A 19,715-nucleotide genomic window follows, 5' to 3' on the forward strand; every position below is an offset into this window, starting at 1 on the left:
GGGAACGAGGCCCGCCGGGTCCACGCGCCCGCAAGCGGCGGGAGGAGCCGGGGATCGCGGGCCCCGACCACTGCCACCGCTGGCGGGGGGTGACGCGGCCACCGCATCCCCCGCGAGGAGCTCCTCCTCGGAGCGCGCCCGGGTCGGTTGGAGTCCGGCATGGCCGGGAGCCCGGCGGACTTACTGCTGCCGCCTCTGATTCTCCTGCTTCTGGGGACCCCTGCTAGGGTCTCCCCCAACTACAATTACTTCGGCGAGAAGAGCGAAGGCGACCTCTGGGAGGAGCTGCGGCTGCAGCATCAGGAGAAAGGTAACCACACGCTGCGGGTGTGATGGTGCGGAAAGGTGCCTTATTGCCCCACTTTGCCAGCTGGCTGCAAACAGACCCTCCTCCAGGGACTTCAGATCTCTCCCCATCCGCACACTGGCTGGCTCCCTTGGGCTGGTTACTTTTCTCTGAGGCTCAGTTTTCTTACCTGTAAGTTGAAATAGAGACTGACTTTACACCGCTTACAGGGGCAGAGGGGGACATGGGTAGGCAATAAATCCAGAACCAGACATATCCATAAACTCATGGATAAGCGCTAGGAAGGATAGGGATAGAGGAAGAAAGGGGCGGGTAAATGTCTCAAGTCGGAAAAGGCCTGACAGAGCAGATCGGTAACCAATGCAGCAGGAATCCAGCAAAAGCCAAAAACACAAAGATTGAGGGAGAAGAGTGTGCCAGGGAATGGGAACAGCAAGTGCCAAAGCCAAGAGGCCAGGCGGAGGGAAAGAAAGAGGCCAGTGTTGTCTTGGGAAGGCATGAAGTGTTAGGACTTTGTGAGCTGCAGAGTTGGGATAAGACCAGTTTCCTAGGGGCATAGGGAGGAGTCCATAAAAGAACATTGTAAAAGAGCCTCTGATAAGCACTCAGAAGGTTGGAACTGCTTGAAAAGTGGTCATTATAGTTGTTTTTGTACTACCTGCTAGCACATCACCAGAGACTTTCAGTACCTTCATTATATTATGCCAATTATGTCACTTAATTTACCACCTGGCATCCCTGCTGGTTAGGTGGCACTATGCCTACTGAACAGGCCCATTATCACCCCCCCCCCAAGACAGGAGTCAGCTTCAGATGGTGGGCACCAAAGGTGTTGTATCACACTCCCAACTGGACAGGCTGGCACAGGTGGGAAGTGTCAGTTTGCAATTCCTCTGGGCAACACACCAGATGTATCAGCTCAAGGGGTGGCTTGCTTTCTATAGGTCTCAGTTTCCCCACCTGGGAATAATGGGAAAATTAAATTAGATCATCTATGGTGGAGTGCTTGGCACAGACGCAGAGCCCAGCAAGCAGGAGATGTTGTTAGTGTATTTATCTGCCTCCCTTCCTAGAGGAGGGCATGGGGGGGTAGGTTCCCCCCTACCTGGCCCTCTATCCCTAGACTTGGAGGACTCGATCCTTGGCCCCTGGGGGAAGTGGCGCTGTTTCTGCGACCTGGGCAAGCAGGAGCGCAGCCGCGAGGTCCTGGGCACGGCCCCGGGTCCGGTGTTCATGGACCGCGAGAATCTGGTGCAGGTGCGGCCGTGCAGGCAACGGGATTGTTCATCCTGCAAACCAACGGATTGCGACTGGAGGCCCTGAACCCGGGTGAGAGACTAGCGCAGAGGAGGCGGGGCCAGGGCAGATGGTCTAGTCCGAGCCGCTGGGGGGGGGGGGGGGAGCTTCCCAGGGGGTTGAGAGTCCTCAGGGCCTGGGGTGAGGCGAGAGAAAAGGCGGGGCGTGGCGGGGGGGGGCGAGGAGAGCCTTTAGGGATGAGGCTTAAAGATGGTGGGGAAAGGTGAGCTGAGTCAGGAGCCGTGAGCCCCACTGATACCCGGGGAGAAAGGAAGAAAGCTAGTGATGAGCCGGGAGGGGGGAATCAGAGATGGAGGAACTGTGACCCTGAGGAAGGGGCATGAGCCTGATGAGGGTCAAGGACCTACAGGGTGACGATGTGAGCCCCTTTGAGACTCAAGAACTGGGGGACATGAACCCTCAACTGGGGGGAATGGCCCTGCCTGGTGGGCTCAGACTCTCAGCAGAAGCCTATTGAGATCTGGGATCACAGTTGGGAGGGGGTGGGTGGAGGAGGCCTAGCCCCTGTTAGAGAGAGGTTAGGAAGGGGGAAAGGCGGGGCGAGGGTCTGGGTGAGGTACCGAGAGAGAGGGAGCTGGACGGCAAATCTGAAGGCCTGAGCCCAGTGGAAGTAGGAATACCTGGTCCGGAGGGCTTAGCCTGTGTGGGGTGGCAGGGACAGGGACCAGAGCCAGCATCCAGATCGGGGACCGGGACCCAGTGATGTGGGCACTGGCAGTAGTCTGGCAGTATAGTGATATTTGACCTTCTAGGCCCTGTCTGGGCCGCGGCCTCCAAGGCCTGCGTCAGTTTCCCACTTTTCTTTCCCTATCCTCCTAGCAGCCCCGACGGGCGGGGCGTCAGGGACTCCGGGGCGGAGCCTGGAAGGCGACCCCGCCCACCCCGTTCCCCCAAAGGAGCTCGGCGGTCGGCCTTGGGAACTACAATTCCCAGGAAGCCGCGCGGCAGGAGTTTCGGCGGCGGCTGCGGAAACGTCAACGGTGGCCAGAGCGTCGGGGGCGTGTCCCGGGCACCGATTGGTCGGGAGCCAGAGCCGCTTCGGGGCCCGCGGAAAACGCGCGCCTAGACCCGCTCCTGTAGACCTGGTTCTTGCGGTCGGTGGCGGCGGCAGAGACGGCATGGATTTCAGCGAGCTGGACAGAGACAACACGGGCCGCTGTCGCCTGACCTCGCCTGTGCCCGCGGTGTGCCGCCAGGAGCCCTGCGTCCTGGGCGTCGATGAAGCGGGCCGGGGCCCGGTGCTGGGTGCGCCCCCAGGGCTGGGCTGGGGGAGGGGCGTGATTAGGGGAATGCACGTTGCACTGGAACGGAAGCCGGGATTGTACCCTACCCGGGGAGGGGGGGTGATGGTGGTAATGGCACCGAAAAAAGCGGTGATGATGGAATAAGGATAGCGGTTTTCACGGGCTCACTGGTTGGACCCTCGCTTCTCCAGGCCCCATGGTCTACGCCATCTGTTACTGTCCCCTGTCCCGCCTGGCAGATCTGGAAGCCCTGAAAGTGGCAGGTGAGCCCGAGGTGTGACCCTGGGGAGGGGGTTCCTGGGTGTGTGCAGGAGCGGGTGCAAACTGGAGGGGGAGAACAGCTGGGAGAACCAGTCGCACCCCTTCTCTCCCAACCCTCCTCCCAGACTCAAAGACCCTATCGGAGAGCGAGCGGGACAAGCTCTTTGTGAAAATGGAGAAGGACAGGGACTTTGTGGGCTGGGCATTGGACGTGCTGTCTCCAAACCTCATCTCTACGAGCATGCTTGGGCGGTGAGGGGCCTCCGGGAGGGGCCGGGTGGAGGGGCAGCCAGCGTGGCCTGGAAGGGATCGGTGTAGGGACCGGAACTGACTAGGTTTTGTTTCCCATTGCAGGGTCAAGTACAACCTGAACTCCCTATCCCATGATACAGCCACTGGGCTGGTGCAGTATGCCTTGGACCAGGGTGTGAAAGTTGCACAGGTGAGCTGTTGGATTGTCCACACTTGATCACTTCAGGATAAAATGGGAGTATATAAGTACGTTGGGTGATTCAGAGTCAGACATAACTGAGTTATCTCAGGAATATATATTGCTGTCTTTTGACTTTCTACTATTTTTCCTACCCAAAATGTGTGCCCCATACAGGATCAAGGAGGAGCCCCCAGCTCCACTCCCTTTTAATTTACCTCTGTATCTTTTTTTTTTTTTTTTTTAGGATTTTATTTATTTATTCATGAGAGACACAGAGAAAGAGAGGGAGAAACACAGGCAGAGGGAGAAGCAGGCTCCCTGTGAGAAGCCTGATGTAGGACTCGATCCCAGGACCCTTGGATCACAACCTGAGCCAAAGGCAGACACTCAACCACTGAGCCACCCAGGTGCCCTGATTTATCTCTCTGTATCTTAAAGGCTCGGAATCCAGAACAAATCTATATCTGTTCTCCTGTCTACGGCCTCTGTCCTAGCCCAGGGTACTCTTCTCTCCTGGATTCCTCCCCCATCCTCCTCCCACTTTGATGCCTGTCCTTTATAGTCTGCTCCTATGAAGCAGATAGTCACATTTTGAAACATAGATCTCAACATTTAATTTTTTGATCCCAGTAACAAATCTGGAAAGTTCAGTGTCAAGTGAGAGAGTGAGATTGAATTACCAGAAGGAAATAAAAGTTGGCATTGTATCCAGTACTCTGTGGCAAAGAACAGGCCGTTTTGAGAGAATAACAAGGATAAATACGCTTGAGATAGGGAACATAACAAGGGAGACCTTGTTGAGGAGATGGCTGAAGTCCAGGACTGGAATATGGAGCCCACAATGCAGTATTAGGACAGATGGACAAGGGCCCTGCCCTCTAGGGTTTGGTGACCAAGTCAGGAGGCACAGATGGTAGCTGGTAAGCAGATAATAAAGGTGATTTCTGAGGGTAACAGCAATGGAGGTCACTGACTTGATCTCTCTATTCCAGCTATGAGGCCTCCCTGTTACTGTCTAGCATACTTGACATGGTCCCACCTCAGGGCCTTTGCACTAGCTGTTCTTTCTGGCTAGAATCCTCTTCACATGGCATCTTCACATGGCTCCTTCTCTTACCTTTTTCAGGCCTTTATTCAAATGTCACCACCTTGGGATCCCTGGGTGGCGCAGCGGTTTGGCGCCTGCCTTTGGCCCAGGGCGCGATCCTGGAGACCCGGGATCGAATCCCACGTCGGGCTCCCGGGGCATGGAGCCTGCTTCTCCCTCTGCCTATGTCTCTGCCTCTCACTCTCTCTGTGACTATCATAAATAAAAAAAATTAAAAAAAAAAACAAAAACAAAACAAAAAACAAATGTCACCACCTTGAAGTGACCATCCCCGAATCTCTCCTACCACTATATAAAATGATACCCCCGAGCATGCCTGCCTGGCTCAGTCATTAGAGCATGGTACTCCTGATCTCAGGGTCAAGAGTTTAAGTACCACATTGGACATAGAGCATACTTAAAAAATAAGTAGGGCAGCCTGCGTGGCTCAGCGCACTGTCTCTCATGAATAAATAAATAAAATCTTAAAAAAAAAAAAAGGTAGATAAGAAATAAAATGGTAATCCCTCCCAACTCTCCCCTGTCCTTTATTATTTATCCTGTTTCTTGTCTGTGGCACTTACCAGGGTATCCACTCCATGAAGACAGAGGTTTTTTTGTCTTGCATTTGCTTCTATAATTCCTGGCATCTGCTGTAGCTGTGGTATGCAGTAGGTGCTCAGTAAGTGTGGAATAGCTTCAGCTTGATCAGGGACAGCCTCTTTTGGAGGGGACTTTTCCTTTTTTTTTAAGTAATCTCTGCACCCAGTGTGGGGCTCAAATTCATGACTTGAAGATCAAGACTTGCACACTCTGCTGACTGAGCCAGCCAGGTGCCCCTGGAGGGGACTTTTAAACTGAGATGCCCGGGATGCCTGGGTGGCTTAGCAGTTGAGTGTCTGCCTTTGGCTCCAGGTGTGATCCCGGGATCCAGGATCAAGTCCCGAGTCCCACATCGGGCTCCCTATGGGAAGCCTGCTTCTCCCTCTGCCTATGTCTCTGCCTCTCTCTGTGTGTCTCTCATGAATAAATAAATAAGTCTTTAAAAAAATAATAAAATAAACTGAGATGCCTGGGAAAGGTGCAGTTTGGCCTTGAGCTGAGAAGAGTATTCCAGACACAGGAGCAGCGGGTGTAAATGCGGTGAGGCTGGATCACTGACACAGTTATTTTCCCAGAAGTTTGTTGAATGAATACCTTTCTGTCACCACGGCAGGTATTTGTGGACACTGTGGGGCTGCCAGAGACCTACCAAGAGCGGTTGCAGCAGCGCTTTCCTGGCATTGAGGTGACGGTCAAGGCCAAGGCGGATGCCCTCTACCCTGTGGTCAGCGCTGCCAGTATCTGTGCCAAGGTTAGGCTCCTTCTGGCCGTGGCCAGCTCCTAGCATCCCCCTGGACATGTGGCAGGCATGCCTGCTTCAGGGGAGGGAGATCCTAAGTTTTTATCTTGCCCACAGGTGGCCCGTGACCAGGCTGTAAAGAGCTGGCACTTTGTGGAAAAGCTGCAGGACCTGGATGCCGATTATGGCTCTGGTTACCCCAATGGTGAGCAGACTGGAGCCTCCTTGAGACAGTGATATTGACAGTAACGCCAACAAGGGAGGCCTGAATGCACTTCTACAGTTTTCTTCATTGTGCTCATCCTGCTCCGCGATGGAAGAGCCTGAGGCTCAGACGGGGGAGCCACTTGTTTATGGCCAGCATGTGGCAAAGCTGGATTCCAGTGGGCAGGCTCTCTCCCTTCTCTCTCCATCTGTGCTGTGCCCCAGTGAGGGCCTGACACCCTTGGTGGGCATCTGTCTATTAAGGGGAAAGGGGTGGTGGTGAGGGGTGTCCGCTCATGTCCAGTAGCCCCAGCTTAAATCTGTTGTTTTCTTTTTCTTTTTCTTTTTTTTTTTTAAGATTTTATCATTTATTTGACAGAAAGACAGGAAGAGAGAGAGCACAAGCGGGGGCGGGGGTAGCAGAGGGAGAGGGAGAAGTAGGCTATCATGTGGGGCTCGATCCTAGGAACCTGAGATCATGACCTGAGTTGAAGGCAGTTGCTTAACCAACTGAGCCACCCAGGCGCCCCGAATCTATTGTTTTCTTCCCATTTATGAGGCTCACTCTCTTTGTCTGTGTGGTAGATGATTGTGTGCTCGCCTCCTGCCATGAGTTTATTTCAAGATTCAGTGGCTGGGTTCAAGGAGCCCTGTGGTCCTTCTGAGGCCCAAGGGAGGGATGGGCAGTTGGGTAGGGAGACACAGCAAGTCTGTGATTGGAACTTAGGTGAGGCCAAAGTAAGGAAACCAGGTCCAAGCCAAAGACAGTTTGGGTCGCATTCCGTGCTTATTGAGGGCCTGGTATGTGCCATGCAAGTCTGTGCCCTGGGGATATAGCCATGAGCAAGACAAAGAAGGACCTTCCTGTGCCTGCTGAGCTTCTAGTTTTGTGGAGATGGCGGGTATTACCACCATGATTCACAGATGCTCATTTAATGACTGTTGTCCTTGAGGGGGTGAAAGGATGTCTCAGGGACAGTCTCCCTAAACTACCTTGAGCACATCAGGTGGAGTTGGGAAGCTGCCTGCAAAAGGGTTCTGAGGCAGGAATGGGTCGCAGACAGTGGGAGGTGCCTCAGGGGTACTCTGGAGGCCAAGATGAGGTAGTGGTGCCTCCGATGCCAGGCCGAGGAACTTGGACGGTGTGGCAGGGATCAGGGGCCATCACCACTGCCCACCCCACCTTTCCTGTCCCTCAGATCCCAAGACAAAAGCGTGGTTGAGGAAGCACGTGGAGCCTGTGTTTGGCTTCCCCCAGTTTGTCCGTTTCAGCTGGCGCACTGCCCAGAGCATCCTGGAGAAGGAGGCAGAAGGTGTTATATGGTGGGTGTCCTGGGGGTGCCATGAAGAATGAGAGAGGGAGGCTGGAGCTCAGTCCTCCCTGGGACTCCCCCCCCCCCACCCTTGGCCTCCTCCCCACACTCCGAAGTGATCAGTATCCCCACCTCTCTCTCTCACACAGGGAGGACTCGGTGACAGGGGATCAGGAGGGACCTGGGAGGATCATGTCCTATTTCAGCAAAGGCCCCCGAATCCACCCCTGCCTCCCCCACCGGTACTTCCAAGAGCGAGGCCTGGAGTCAGCCACCATTCTCTAGGAGCCAGCCTGTTCTCCCTTTACGTGCCTCCCTCACCCTGCACTGCTTCTCCCCCACCCCCCAATTTGTGATTAAAATTGTTTAAGGAAAGCTAAGCATTTGATTTTACTTTGGGGTGGAAGCTCGTTGGGAGTGTGCTCTGTAGCTCTACCCAGCTACAGACTTTTGGAACCTAAACAAGATGGGCCCTCCCTGGCTGATTTATTTTATTTTTAAATTTGTATTTATTATTTTTTTTAAAGATTTTATGTATTCATGAGAGACAGAGAGGCAGAGACCTAGATAGATGGAGCAGGCACCTCCATGGGGAACCTGCTATGGAACTCTATCCCAGGACCCCAGGATCATAACCTGAGCCAAAGGCAGATGCTCAACCACTGAGCCACTCAGGTGTCCCTTTTTATTTTTATTTTCATTTTATTTAATTTATTATTTAAAGATTTGTTGGGCAGCCCCAGTAGCCCAGTGGTTTGGTGCTGCCTTTGGGGGGGTGTGGATCCTGGAGACCTGGGATCGGGTCCCGCATCAGGCTCCCTGCGTGGATCCTGCTTCTCCCTCTGCCTGTGTCTCTGCCCCCCCCCCCTCTCTCTGCCTCATGAATAAATAGATAATCTTTTAAAAAATAAAGATTTGTTTGTTTTAGAGAGAGAGAGAGAGCACACATGCAGGCTCAGAGTAAGGGCAGAGAGAGAGAATCTGAAGGAGACTTCTGCTCTGAGCATGGATCCCAACCGGGACTCGAGGTCACAACTCTGAGATCCCAACCTGAGCCAGAAACCAAGAATCAGACGTTTAGCCAACTGTGACACCCAGGTGCCCCTATTTTATTATTATTTTTCAATGCGTAATATACTTGTAGGATGCAGAATTAGGAGGGAGCACCCTGCCTCCAGATTGCTGGTGGGCTTACCAAGGTGTCTCAGTCTGTTCGGGCTGCCCTAACAAAATACCACAGACAGGGTGGTTTATAAACAACAGACATTTATTACCATTCTGGAGGACAGAAATCCAAGATCACGGTGGTCAGATTCTGGTGAGGACCGTTTTCCAGGTTGTGGACTGCCAACTTCTCACTGTGTCCTCCCACGGCAGAAGGGGCAAAGAACCTGTGTAAGGTCGCTTTTATAAGAGCACTAATCCCCTTCTTGACCTAATCACCCCTTAACACCATTATCTGTGGGAATTAGGATATCAACATGAATTTTGGGGGAACATAGACATTCAGGCCACAGCAGATACCTTTTAGATCCTTCTGGGCATTGCCTGGCATGTTACAAATATACATGTGGATGCTTTTCTGAGGTTTGTTTTTGTTTTACAAATGGAAACAGACTACCCTAGATAGTGCACATTCTTACTCTTCACCACATCTTGGAGGTAATTCCCAATGAATGCCTAAGGACCTTCCTCATGCCCATTCTAGCTTTAAAGTCCTCAGTGCAAATGTCCTGTGGTTCATTTAATACTTTTTTTTTTTTTTTAGACTTTTATTCATGAGAGACACACAGAGAGAGGCAGAGACATAGGCAGAGGGAGAAGCAGGCTTTCTGCGGGGAGCCCAATGCAGGACTCGATCCTAGGACTCCGGGATCACGACCTGAGCTGAAGACAGATGCTCAACCACTGAGCCACCCAGATACCCCTACTTAATGCTTAAGAGGCATTGAGTTATTGCCCGGCTTGCCATTAAATATTAAACATGTAGGACACCTGGGTGGCTCAGTGGTTGAGCATCTGCCTTTGGCTCAGGGTGTGATCCTAGAGACCTGGGATCGAGTCCCACATTGGCCTCCCTGCATGGAGCCTGTTTCTCCCTCTACCTGTGTCTCTGCCCCCCTCTCTCTGTGTCTCTCATGAATAAATACAATGTTTTTAAGAATAAATATTAAATGTGTACAGCGGAGAATGACTGGGGTATGCCATCATTTCTCATGCAGTTTTGTCTGTAGGATAAATCCCCAGAGGTGAGCTTGCTGGGTGAGAGGATCTATGTGGTTTGTGATTTGGAGAGATATTTTCAAACTCCTCTCTGTGAAGACATGAACTCGTCCCACCAGCAGTGTAAGTAAGCACTTATTTCCCGCACAGCCTTGCCAGTAGCAGGACAGGTTTATTTCAGTCCGTGAGAAGTTTGGAAGCCTACACTCAACCTACACTGTGGCTCAACAACATCAAGGACACTCTTTTTTTTTTTTTTTTTCCTAAGATTTTTCTTGTTTTATTTGAGAGAGATCACACGTGGAGGGGAGGGACAGAAAGAGGAGAGAGAATCTCAAGCAGATGCCGCGCTGAGCACAGTGCCTGACTTACATGGGGCTTGATCCCATGACCCTGAGATAATCACCTGAGCCAAAATCAAGAGTTGGATGCTTAACCACCTGAGCCAGGTGCCCCAAAGACACCATTTTAAAAATTCATCTATTTTGCCATTTTGGTGGGGTTTTTCTGCCTCTCATGGTCCTACTATGGCTGCCATAGTTCCAGATATCACATCTCAATCTCCAAAGGCCTCATCCCCCAGCAGCTGCCCTGTCACTTCCTGGATGAAAGTAGGACAAGTCTATGCCCAAAGCAATTCCTGAGTGGGGGAATGGAATATCTGGGATAAAAAGTTAAGAACTGGTACCTGGGGGTAGGAAGATATCCAGTACCCAGCCCTCCCACCTCATTCCCTCACCCTGACTCTTCCTTGACTTGAGCATTTCATGGAAAGAAGAAAGGGGATGGTTTTTAACTTCTTAGTAAATGTGCTGATGGGAAAAGCCCAGGACATTATGGGAATATTATTTATGGAGCATGTATTAGTTGGTTCGGGCTCCATAACAAAGTACCACAGACAGGGTGGCTTAAACAACAAGTTTATTTTCTCAGTTCTGGAAGCTAGAAGTCCAAAATGAAGGTGTTGGCAGTGTTGATTTCTTCTTGGTTTGCAGATGGCCATCTTCTTCCTGTGTTTTACAAGGTAGTCCCTTTGTGTGTGTCTGTCCTAATCTCTCTCTTTTTAAAATTTATTAAAGAGAAAGAGCATGCATGAGCAGTGGGGAGGGGTAAAGGGACAGGGAGAAGCAAGCTCCCCACCGAGCAGGGAGCCCCACGCAGGGCTCGATCCCAGGGCTCCGGGATCATGACGTGAGCCAAAGGCAGATGCTTAACTGACTGAGCCACACAGGCGCCCCTAATCTCTTAAGGATTCCAGTCATTGGATTATGACTCACCCATATGACCTTAGTTTACTTTAATTACCTCTTGGAAGACCCTATCCAAATGTAGTCACAGCCTGGGGCACTGGGGTTAGGACTTCAACATGTATTTGGGGAGTGGAATACAATTTAGTGCATAACTGAATACCTCCAAGCTCATCTGTTAGGTTCTGTGCTGGGGACCAGAAAGCCAGTGCTGACCCAGCTACAAAAGGTCTCTGAGTACCCACTGAGGTCCAGGGGACCTCAGGAGTGCACCATGGGGATCCCAGCTCTGCTCTGGGGCTCACAGAGCCTGAGAAGCTCAATGGCTGAGATCTGAGGGGTGGGACAGAACAGGAGGGAGAAGAGGGCTCCTGGCAGTGGGAGCAGTTAGTGCAGATACCCAGAGATGAGAAGATCTGCTTTGGTGTTTTGTTTTTTAAAGATTTTATTTATTTATTCATGAGAGACACAGAGAGAGGCAGAGACACAGGCAGAGGGAGAAGCAGGTTCCATGCAGGGAGCCCGACGTGGGACTCAATCCCAGGACTCCAGCATCAGGCCCTGAGCTGAAGGCAAATGCTCAACCGCTGAGCCACCAGGTGTCCCGGAAGATCTGCTTTGAGAAGGCCGGAGAGTAGGGATGGTGAAGGCAGACCTTGGGGAGGAGCTGGGGCCTCCCCATTTTCCCACCCTTGGGGTACCTTCTCTTCAAGCCTCAGCCTCTGGTTATCATTGTAGTTACAAAACGTTTACACATCCAGATTCCATTAGTAATTTTGCCCTGTCCTTTTCTCTGCTATAAATATGTAAATTTATGTTATAAATTTTGGATTTACTTTTTTCTCTCAAATTAGAATTATATTTTATCTTGAATGTATAGGCCCCTTTGACTGCTCATGGAATTTGCCTGGACAAGATAAAGAGAAACTATCCCCCCGTAAGTAGAAGTTAGTGGGCACCCTAAGGGTGTAATTTGCAAATGTTACTTTTGTTTTTTTTAAGTTTTTTTTTTTTTTTTAATTGGGACGTCTGAGTGGCTCAGCAGTTAAGCGTCTGTCTGCCTTTGGCCCAGGGTGTGATCCTGGAGTCTTGGGATTGAGTCCCATATCGGGCTCCCTGCGTGGAGCCTGATTCTCCCTCTGCCTGTGTGTGTGTGTGTCTCTCTCTATGTCTCTCATGATTAAAGAAATAACATCTTTAAAAAATAGATCTTTGAATCCCCAGTTTTTCAAATAGAGATCCCCAGATCAGCAGCATCAAGCTCATCTGTTAGAAATGAAGGGTCTGGGGGCACCTGAGCTGCTCAGTTAAGTGTCTGACTCTTTTCTTTTTCTTTCTTTCTTTCTTTCTTTTTCTTTCTTTCTTTCTTTCTTTCTTTCTTTCTCCTTCCTTCCTTCCTTCCTTCCTTCCTTCCTTCCTTCCTTCCTTCTTTCCTTCCTTCCTTCCTTCCTTCCTTCCTTCCTTCCTTCCTTCCATCCCTCCTTCCTTTTCTTTCCTTTCTTTTCTTTCCTTTCTTTCTCTTTCAAGACAGAGAGGCAGAGACATAGGCAGAGGGAGAAGCAGGCTCTCTGCAGGAGCCCAATGTGAGACTCTATCCCGGACCCTGGGATCAGGCCCTGAGTCAAAGGGAGACACTCAACCGCTGAGCCACCCAGGGATCCCTGACTCTTGATTTTGACTCAGGTCATTATGTCAGGATAGTGAGATTGAGTCCTGCCTGCGTTGGGCTCCACCCTGAGCCTGGAGCCTGTTTGGGATTCTTTCTCTCCCTCTCCTTCAGCTCCTCCCTGTTCACTCTCTCTCTCTAAATAGATCTTTTTTAAAGACTTAAAAATAAATAAAATGAAATTAACAATAACCCGTTTCTGGAAGATTACCATGTGGGTTATTCTTCTGGTTCTCTTTCACCCATCTCTGCCCACCTTCTGCTTCCTGTCCTGATGTCCTCACTGGTCTTCCTTATCTCCAGTCTCACCCTCTCCCTGTCCTACTGGCAGGGTCAGACAAGAGTCTTAGTCTGATGGGCCTTCTTGTGTGTAAACCTTCCGTGGCTTTCACCTTATCATCAGGGCCAAGCACCTTTGCCTTGTGTTCAAGGCCTTCTGTGTAACAGTATATATAACTGTGACAATGATAATGGATAATGTCTATGTTTATTGAGGGTTAATTATGTCCCAGGCATTTTCTAAGTATTTTATTTGGCATCCCTCTCATTAGGAGTTGGAGTCTAATGCTTCCCCTTGAATATGAGCTGGCTCTAGTGACACAACATCAGTGAATAGAGAGTGGAGGCAACACTGCTTTCTAACACCAGAGAGAAAGAGAGGAGACTGCTTCAACCTGACTGTCTTGGAACACTTGCCCTTGGAGCCCAGATGCCATGCTGTGAGGAAGCCCAAGCCAGAGGGACATGCCATGTGTAGCAATTCTGTCGGCAGCCAGGCAAGAGCCAGTGCCAACCACCAGATGTATGAATGAAGAAGCCTTTAGGGTGATTCCAGACCCAGCCAGTGTTTGTAACTGAACCCAGAAAGAATAATGATTGTTGTTTTATAGCACTAAGTTTGGAGTTGCTGCACAGCTATGTATAATCAGAACAACTTGCATTCGCTCATTTAATTCTCCCAACAATCCTAGGAGAGGAACACTTATCCCCATTTTATAGATAAAGAGACTCAGAATGGCTGGGAAACATCCCCAGTCCATATGGTTCGGAGGGAACTGACCCCATCCTGAGCCTTCAGGCACAAGCCCATAACCCATGTCAGGCCATTGAGAGTGTAGCATCCCTCTGGGCACAGTGATTGGTTTGGTGATGGGCTCTCATGAGGAGACAGGATCATTGAGTGCCAGCACTGGAAAACTTTGACAGAGAAATAGGACCATTTTAACTACTGGAATCATGTAGTTGCTGGCCCATCTTTCCTGTTGTGAGGAGATCCTGGCTGAAAATAGCCAAGAAAAAGATACAGATAGATTCCTAACATCACTTCAGGAACTAGATATAGCCATTCCTGAAGCTTAGCCATTCCTTTAGCTGTTGGCTAAAGATACTTTGAACTGAGTTTGTCTCAGGGATCCCTGGGTGGCTCAGTGGTTTAGCACCTGCCTTCAGCCCAGGGCATGATCTTGGAATCCTGGGATCGAGTCCCACATCAGGCTCCCTGCAGGGAGCCTGCTTCTCCCTCTGCCTGTGTCTCTTCCCCTCTCTGTCTCTGTGTCTCATGAATAAATAAATAAAATCTTTAAAAAAAAAAAGAACCGAGTTTGTCTCTTGAAGCTGAAAGAGGTCTATCTGCCACTTCCCCAGTGAGGCACCTCTCATACTATTCCATCTTCCCTGAGGGCAGAGAATGGGCCTGATCTATCTCAGCAGTGTCTGGGCATGGGACACATCCATCAATCTTGTTCTATTGAACAAAACTAAAAGGCACATTGCTCTTTGTTATTGGTGAGGAAACAGGCTGTCCTAAGGCTTTTGGGTAGGAGGAGGATCAGGAGTAGCACTTAACATCCCAAATTTTAAATCTGAGTCAAGTCCTTTGTCTTAGGTGGAGGACTGGGATTTGGAAGAAAGGGAGGAAGGAATGAAGTGTGCGTTATGCCAGCCACTGTTGGGTGCTTAATCAGAGGGGAGGGCCATGAAGGTTGTCTTGAAGTCTGTACAAGTGAAGGGGCTTCCTGGTGGGCCTGGTGGACATAGTGGGGGGGGGCATACCTCTTCCCTTTGTCAACCCCTCTTCTGGACCCCTTTTCAGTTCTGACACCTGGATACTCCAAGTTGTGAAAGTGCTCAGAATATAGGCTGTCATTTACATGCTAGTGTGCATCATTTGCTAACTCTGGGACCTGACGATTTGAAGTGACACACTGATCTCTTTCCGGCAGCTATCTTTGCCCCCTATTGCCCCAAGAAGCAGGTACATCACAGTGCTCTAGTTGGCGACTTTATTCAGAGGGGGAGAGGGAGAGATGAGCTAGAGTTGGATTATTTCTCTAATCACCTGGAGAAGGGCGAGTCCCTGGGACTCCAGGGAGGAGGGACAGGACTCTGGAAACTAGAAGGCGGAGCGGGAGAATGGTGAAGCTCCGGGTGTCTAGAGGGGCGGGGTCTGGGGAAGGGACAAATCTCCCACTCAAGGCCTGGCGCCCCCTAGGGGCCGCTGCCGCTTCCACTGCCGCTCCCGCTGCCGGGAGCATCCAGGATCCAGGTGCGTGAGCGGCGGGAACGCGGGAAGGTGACTTCCTGGGCCTTCCGTTCCTGTCTGGACCCCGGCAGTACCGAGATGGAAATGTTGAGGCAGTGATCGGCGCCAGGAGCGGCCACTGGCAGGGCGTAGCCCAGAACCGAGCGGCAAAGGTCCGCCCCGTCAGCGAAGGTCTGGGAGAGGGAGTGGAGTTAGGGCCGGAGTGGATAGAGTCCTGATATTGAAGGGCGGGGGGGGGGGGGGGGGGGGGGCGTGGCCTTCGGGCGGTGTAGGCGGGGGAGAGCTCAGGGGCGTGGCCTTGGAAAAGGAAAATCTTGGACTTGGTTTGCAAGTAGGGGCGAGTGTAGAGCCGCTGTCGAGGGGTGGGCAGTGACCCTCTTTGGGTCCTCCTGGGAGTGTGAGGGCGAGGGCATAACAGGAGCAGAGTCCTGAGAGGGCGAGTTTTTTAACTAGGTCCCAGGGTTGGGATGGGGGAGGGCTAGATTAAGGCTGGGGTTTTAGGTGAGGTGATTTGGGCTTCTGGGTCTTCCGGGGTGGGGGCGGGGGACTGTGGACGAGCCTAGAGCAGAGACGGTCCCTTGGGGAGGACAAATCCAGCCTCAGTGGGCCCTAGGGAGTGTCCAGACGTATCCCATTACGGAGATTGGGCTGCGGAAGGGGGAAGGGTGGGAGCAGGGGCCTTGGGAGTGCCATTCCGGACTCTGGGGCCTAGGCGGGTTAAGGCAGGACACAATAAGGGGAGGTCCCAGTCTCTGACCTGCACCTTCTTGTCTCAAGCTCACCTGCTCGTAGGTAGTGCAGCGAGGCTCACAGCCCCTCTTTTCTAGGAGTGGGAGCCAAGTCGGACCGCAGGTAATATCACTTTCACACGTGGCAAACCTGCGGATGGTGTGTAGAGAGGAGGGGGGTAAAGTCTCCGCGGTCGCGTTCTAGTGGGTTTCCTGCCTTCCAAGTCTTCCCTCCGTACGTCCCGCCCCCTGATCCAGGTCTCGCCTCTTGGGACCACGCCCCCCACGGACGCCATCCTCCAGATCTCACCCTGCCCTATATTCTCCACACTTATCCAGGGCCCTGTCACAGCTGGCCTCATCCCTGCAGACTTCAGACCATCTAATTCAGGCCAGCCCCTTACATTCCCTACCCTTTTAGCTTCTCTTTTCAAACAGGAGGCCCCGCCCCTTAAAAGCCTGGTCCACTACAGGCCCCGCCCCTTCCCACCTGGCCTCCAAACACTGGGCCTCATCTTCAGATCTTGGCCTTGTTGGAGGCAGGCCTGGCCCCTTCACACACCAAGACGAGCGAGCTGCCCATCTCGCTTTTGGTCCCGCGCAAACCATAGGACACACCCCCTTTTGCCCCGCCTTCCCTACCAGATGTCGCAGAGCTCGGAACAGAGCGGCTGCGCCTGGCGTATCCCCAGTAACAACAGGCGGAAGCGATTGTGGAGGGCGACTTGGAGGTGTCCCAGAAAGGATTCGCACCTGAACATTGGGAAAAATAACTCGTTTGAGTCAGGATGCGCCGGGGCTGTGGCCCCTGGCAGGGGCAACTGGAGCAAAGGACACAAGGAAACCCTGGCGGGTACTGTACTCACCCGGGGCTCGGCTCCCCACAGTTTTCTGAGACCATCCCAGGGCCCGATGCCTCTGGTGTGTCCATCTCTGGGGGACAACAGGACCATGGGGAAGGGGACTCCTGTGAGTTGGGGTCTTGGATCCTCAGGTAGGATTGGGGAACCAAGGCCTGAGCCCCCTAAACAGGGGAGACCCTGGCTACATCAGTGCCACCCAAACATAAAACTTAAATAAAAATACTTCTCTTGTGACACAAATGCAATTTCTAGTAATAATAATAATAATAAAAATAATAAATCATAATCAGCTTATTGTTTATGTCCCTGATGATGGTATAAGTTTTCATATGCTTACATACACCCCTCTACAATACCCCTATGAGTTAGGTCTATTATTTTTCTCCTTTTTTAATGGTCTACATGAAGCCCAGTGAGGTTAAGTGACTTGCTCAGAGTCACACAGCTATGAAGTGGCAGAGTTGGAATTTGAACCCAGGCAGTCTGACTCCAGACTCTGCGCACTCTAACCATTCTTTAGCACTAGTCCTGCCGGCTCACCTTCCCCGCCTGTGCCTCACCCTAAGCCATTCTCATAAGGAAATCTTAGTATTGCTATGATGAAGTGGGGTTTCTTGGGTGTTGGGGGTTAGGTAGGGTCTGGAGTGCTCACCTGCAAGGTGCAGCTGGCCTGTGCCAAGATCTGCCGCCAGCCTATGGTGTCTTCGGGACAAAGCTGGGAGTGGGCGGCTCCCTCCACAGGCACCCAGCAGGATCCATACCAGGGTCAGTCCCAGGGCCCAGGCCAGGGCCCTGGGTTGAGTGTGGTCCCTGTTGGCCATGTCCACCTGAGACAAGAGTTAGATTGGGAATGGGGTGAGTTTTGGCTGTCCCTTTTTGAGAGCTAAGGGTGGTACCCTCCTAATGCCTACCCAGGAGACAGTGCCAGGGAGGGCAGAGATAGAGCAGTTGATGGGGGAGGCAATGGCCAAGGATCTTCAAATTGCAGGGAACCATCAAGTCCTGCCTCTGACCCAGGGGCCCCTTCTCCCCTATCAGACTCATGTCCCCTCCATCTCTTTAGGTCCAAGGGCCCCCTCCTCTAGTTGGACCATGGTTCCCCTCCCCCTCATGCCCAGGAGGATCTCCCACCTGGTTGGCTCAGGTGATCCCCTCTGTCTTCAGAACTAAAGGGACTCCCCAGCTCTCTCAATCTCCGTCTTCTGTCCAGTAATTCCTCCCTCTCTTCTGCCCAGTCTCCTCCCTCCTTCTTGATCCCTGCTGGCCCCTCTCATGGTCACCTTCTCTCGGCCCACAATCGGCTTAGGGGCTGCCACCAGGGCTGGGCCTTTGGAGCCAAGCTTGGCCGTGGCAGGACTCCAGTTTTGCCACTGTGGTCCAAAAACCACAGGCTAGGAGAAGCTGAGGGTCTGTGGAGACAAGACAATTCCCTCCCCTCCTCTGCCCCCTCTGATCACCTCTCACCGTTAACTGGACCGGGGTCTAGGGAGCTGCTGAGACACCTCAGAGTCAAGTCCAGGAAAGAGCGGCAGCCAAAGGGGGTGTGGTTTGATGCAGAGGAGGAGTTTCCTTCCGCCCCACCCCCTGCTCCAGCTGACCAAAGGCCAATGCACCTGGGACTGCTGTGTATATATATATTTGTGTTGGCCTTTATGTTGAGATTATGGCTTAAACTCTATGTGTGTGTGTTAGTTGAGAGTGTGTTTGCATGGCTGTGTGTGTGTGTGTGTAGTGTATGTTTGTTGTGTGAAGGTATAGTATGTGTGTCTCTTGGTTGAGTGTGTGTGTGTGTGTGTGTGTTCAAAATCTGGGTGTATATGTCCCAATCCCCGTGTATCCAATTGATTAAGATATAATAAATGTGAAGGAGGGGGATGTAGAATCAGGATGCTGTCCCGTGAGAATGCTGTGGGTAAAGTCAGGGGATATAGGCTGTTGACCATGAACAGCAACCATTAATGAACAAGAGGGTGTTCACATGTGTGGGGAGGGTGCGTGTCTGCATCTGAAATGTGTGTGTTCTTCTGCAGTTTCCATGAATGTGAGTTTCTTGCAAGCATTCCCTCAATTCATCCATTCATTCAACAAACATTTATGGGGCACCTATAGTGCTCTAGGTTCTGGGGATGCAGTAGTAATCAAAAAATGAAAATCTCAACCTCACAGAGTGGACATTCTAGTGGGAGAGTCTGGTGAGAAGAACAGTGCTGCAGTGGGTATGTGAGTGTATGTGTGTGTCCACGTGTTGTGTTGGGAGAATATTGTGTTTGTATGTTGGGTAAGAGTTTGTATGTAGGGACGCCTGGGTGGTTCAGCAGTTGAGCATCTACCTTTGGCTCAGGGCGGGATCCCGGGGTCCTGGGATCCCCCATCAGGCTTCCTGCATGGAGCCGGCCTCTCCCTCTACCTGTGTCTCTGCCTCTCTCTCTCTCTCTCTCTCTCTCTCTCTGTGTGTGTCTCTCATTAATAAATAAATAAAATCTTAAAAAAGAGTTTGTATGTAGCTGAATTTCCCTTGGTTTTGGTATTATGTGTGTGTGTGATTGTGTCTGTTGAGTGTTTGTACATGTTGTTTTGTGTGTGTCTTCATTTGGTGAGTGTATGTCTGTTTTCTAATTTTGTGTTTGCATATGTGTGTGTTCGCAGAATGTGAGTTTATGTGTATATGTGTGTGTGTCTGTGTTTGCTGATTTTGTGTTTGTATTATGTGTTTTTATAGGATTCAGTGTGTGTTTGCTAAGTGTATATTTGCAAACGTGTATACGTGTTTTGTGTGTGAGTCTCTGTTTGCTGAGAATGTGTATTTGTGTGTATTTTAGAGAAGTACATATTTTCAGAATGTGTGACTATGTGTATGTGAGTTTGTTTCCTTTTTTAAAGATTTTATTTATTCATTCATGAGAGACACACAGAGAGAGGCAGAGACACAGGCAGAGGG

General features: G+C 51.3%; 3 protein-coding genes across 4 annotated transcripts; 2 read left to right on the plus strand and 1 right to left on the minus strand.

Moving 5' to 3' along the window:
* The first annotated feature begins 131 nt into the window (after window positions 1-131).
* Window positions 132-2,584, plus strand: THSD8 (thrombospondin type 1 domain containing 8). Of its 2 annotated transcripts, none has more exons than XM_041764433.1 (3): window positions 132-310; window positions 1,431-1,636; window positions 2,447-2,584. In XM_041764433.1, the coding sequence occupies exons 1-2, from the start codon at window positions 160-162 to the stop codon at window positions 1,628-1,630; spliced, it is 351 nt and encodes a 116-aa protein (XP_041620367.1). In that variant the 5' UTR covers window positions 132-159; the 3' UTR covers window positions 1,631-1,636; window positions 2,447-2,584. The 2 variants fall into 2 exon arrangements, with proteins under 2 accessions (XP_041620367.1, XP_041620366.1); XM_041764432.1 differs by having other exon boundaries at window positions 2,444-2,581.
* A 149-nt stretch (window positions 2,585-2,733) lies between these two features.
* RNASEH2A (ribonuclease H2 subunit A) lies at window positions 2,734-7,888 on the plus strand. Its single transcript, XM_041764429.1, has 8 exons — window positions 2,734-2,869; window positions 3,060-3,131; window positions 3,255-3,381; window positions 3,484-3,571; window positions 5,866-6,003; window positions 6,109-6,196; window positions 7,395-7,518; window positions 7,658-7,888. Exons 1-8 carry the CDS (start codon window positions 2,743-2,745, stop codon window positions 7,791-7,793), a joined length of 900 nt encoding a protein of 299 aa, XP_041620363.1. The 5' UTR covers window positions 2,734-2,742; the 3' UTR covers window positions 7,794-7,888.
* Window positions 7,889-15,090: 7,202 nt separating this feature from the next.
* Window positions 15,091-18,291, minus strand: RTBDN (retbindin). Its single transcript, XM_041764040.1, has 6 exons — window positions 18,242-18,291; window positions 17,430-17,604; window positions 16,781-16,847; window positions 16,557-16,667; window positions 15,969-16,065; window positions 15,091-15,359 (listed from the first exon to the last, which is right to left on the minus strand). Exons 2-6 carry the CDS (start codon window positions 17,596-17,598, stop codon window positions 15,132-15,134), a joined length of 672 nt encoding a protein of 223 aa, XP_041619974.1. The 5' UTR covers window positions 17,599-17,604; window positions 18,242-18,291; the 3' UTR covers window positions 15,091-15,131.
* Window positions 18,292-19,715: the final 1,424 nt, after the last annotated feature.

Source organism: Vulpes lagopus, chromosome 7 (assembly GCF_018345385.1).
Source record: "Vulpes lagopus strain Blue_001 chromosome 7, ASM1834538v1, whole genome shotgun sequence".
Taxonomy (NCBI): domain Eukaryota; kingdom Metazoa; phylum Chordata; class Mammalia; order Carnivora; family Canidae; genus Vulpes; species Vulpes lagopus.

Coding starts and splice junctions, on each gene's coding strand:
- THSD8 (XM_041764433.1), top strand. CDS start 160: ATGGCCGGGAGCCCGGCGGACTTACTGCTGCCGCCTCTGATTCTCCTG. Junction 311..1,430: donor GCTGCAGCATCAGGAGAAAG/GTAACCACACGC, acceptor CTCTATCCCTAG/ACTTGGAGGACTCGATCCTT.
- RTBDN (XM_041764040.1), bottom strand. CDS start 17,598: ATGGCCAACAGGGACCACACTCAACCCAGGGCCCTGGCCTGGGCCCTG. Junction 16,848..17,429: donor AGGCCAGCTGCACCTTGCAG/GTGAGCACTCCA, acceptor GTTGTCCCCCAG/AGATGGACACACCAGAGGCA. Junction 15,360..15,968: donor GCTGCACTACCTACGAGCAG/GTGAGCTTGAGA, acceptor TCCCTCTCCCAG/ACCTTCGCTGACGGGGCGGA.
- RNASEH2A (XM_041764429.1), top strand. CDS start 2,743: ATGGATTTCAGCGAGCTGGACAGAGACAACACGGGCCGCTGTCGCCTG. Junction 3,572..5,865: donor AGGGTGTGAAAGTTGCACAG/GTGAGCTGTTGG, acceptor TCACCACGGCAG/GTATTTGTGGACACTGTGGG. Junction 6,197..7,394: donor TGGCTCTGGTTACCCCAATG/GTGAGCAGACTG, acceptor CCTGTCCCTCAG/ATCCCAAGACAAAAGCGTGG.